The 2,014-nt window shown below is 42.5% G+C and overlaps 1 protein-coding gene across 1 annotated transcript in view; it reads right to left on the bottom strand.

Moving 5' to 3' along the window:
* Window positions 1-219: 219 nt before the first annotated feature.
* The window catches only part of LOC113215276 (zinc finger protein 184-like), a 6,775-nt gene continuing 4,980 nt past the window's right edge, over window positions 220-2,014 (bottom strand). Inside the window, exons 2-4 of the mRNA XM_052276455.1 lie at window positions 944-1,025; window positions 880-882; window positions 220-488 (exon numbers count right to left, since the gene is read on the bottom strand). Of these exons, the coding sequence (XP_052132415.1) occupies window positions 220-488; window positions 880-882; window positions 944-1,025 (354 nt within the window). The remainder of the gene's footprint in view (window positions 489-879; window positions 883-943; window positions 1,026-2,014) is intronic.

Raw genomic sequence — 2,014 nt, 5'->3', positions numbered from 1 at the left:
CTAAAATATTTATAAATTTTAAAATATTTTAGAAGCCGCTTATGACAATCACACACATATCAAATAAACTGCAATGGCACTGTAAAAACAAGTACAAAAACATTAATTAAAAATCTAATCTTAGTCTTTTATGTTGAGATCACTGACATACGTCAAGGTAGGTACCACATCACTGGGAATTGACTTCACGTAAAAATGGGGAGAGGAGGTCTGTGTGGTCTATGTGGCGATGGCGTGCTTCTTGACGTGTTGGATCATGCAGTCCCGTCGGCGGAAACGGGTTTGGCAGTAGGGACAGGTGAAAGGCGTCTCCCCTGTGTGGCGAAGCATGTGCCTGGCCAGGTGCTCGGAGCGCTTGAAGGCCGCCTCGCAGTGCGGGCACGAGTACGGCCGGCCTCCCAGGTGCTCCGAGCGCCGGTGCTGATTGAGCAGCCGGAAGTTGGGAAAGTGCTGGGCGCAGTCTACGCACTGCAGCTGGGCCTGCGATCCTGTGAACAAACGAGAAAGATTAGTGATAAGTCCTATGGGAGTTAACACTGTGTGGGGTGAGTGGCTCGTGAAGTGGGCGGCGTGAGGTGGGAACTCGCAAGGAGACACACCCTGTGATTATGTTTCTAGAACACTTTATTTCTATAAGAGCACATGTAAAGCAAAGAAAATAAAATCATCAGTAAGTAAGATCATGACCATCAATACCAAAAATAAATTGAGGACCAATTTCCAAAGGCACCAGTATCTGAGCACATTTCGAAGTTTACATTCACAGTAATAAACGGCCATGCCATACAGTCAAATCTGATATTCACTACTAAAAGCTGCTTAGAAACTTTGTTTTTTCTTAAAATGTAGGATGATGAAAAGTGGGAAAAAATAACTTACGAGCTAAAATGTCATTCATGACAAAAACTTAAATTGACAAGCACACTACCCTGACGACACAAACTCTGTCCACTCTGTATAGTCTCCTCACAGCCGTCATCATATGGAACTCTTATCAATTCCAATGGAGTACTAGTAAAAGTAAACTAGAAACAAGAGAAACTGCACTGTGGAAATGAATCACAGAGCTTAATTGTATGGCTGCATTAAAGTACACACAACATATCAAATAAAGACTAAACACAGAGACGAATAACTTTAATCATCAAGCTCTGTATTCCATTTCCATCGTATGACTTGCAGCTCTAAACAGACAACGGCAACAAACGACTTGAAAACAAAACAGACAAACACTCCATAAAGTTTATAGATAACAATTTGAACCAGCAGTACACAGATTGACTCCTAGAAACATTAAGTAAAGAAAATAGACAAGGTTAACTGAAATTCAAATCAACCAGAGTAAAAATAATTCATGAAGGTCAACCCGTGTAAAAGTAATTTAGGATTGTCCACCTGTGTACAAATGGCACAAACAATAAGAAATTTAAGTTTTAAAAATTAGAAATCAATCTTAAACCACTAACTTTAATCTCACTACCATGTGAAGTAAAATCTACCAAACACTACTTGGAAAAACTAGGTAAAAGCAAGGAAAAAGAAAATTTAAATTGGTTCACATCAATTCATCAAGGAAAAGGCACAGTAAGCTCTTAAAATATATCTTATTCTATAGCAAGACACCAATGCGTTCATGTGCCAGTTGAGCTTTCTATTGTTTTTAAAAACAGCAGTCGCATAGCTTTGTTATTCTTGGTCACTGGTTTTCTTTCACCCCCCCGTCTGAGGTAAAGTGAACCATAAATTCCTACCCTATCTTCGCCCGAACTCCCCTCTACTTCTTCTTGTGGGACTTCATGTGACGGATCAGGTGCTCCTTACTGATGAAAGTGTTGTTACAGTACCCACAGTTGAAGGCTCCGTCGCCCAGATGCCCGCGCAAGTGGTGCTCCAGGCCCAACGCGGTGCCGAACTGGAGTGGGCAGCGCCCACACTGGTACAGCATCTTGAGGCTATCTCTTTAAGCGCGGTCGACCGAGCGACCGACCGAGCGACCGACCGGTGGGGGGGGGGG

The sequence above is a fragment of the Frankliniella occidentalis genome, unplaced genomic scaffold (assembly GCF_000697945.3).
Source record: "Frankliniella occidentalis isolate FOCC.00 unplaced genomic scaffold, Focc_3.1 Scaffold2994, whole genome shotgun sequence".
Lineage (NCBI taxonomy): Eukaryota > Metazoa > Arthropoda > Insecta > Thysanoptera > Thripidae > Frankliniella > Frankliniella occidentalis.
Note: the sequence above shows the minus strand (reverse complement) of the source record. Positions and strands in the feature narration are given on the sequence as shown.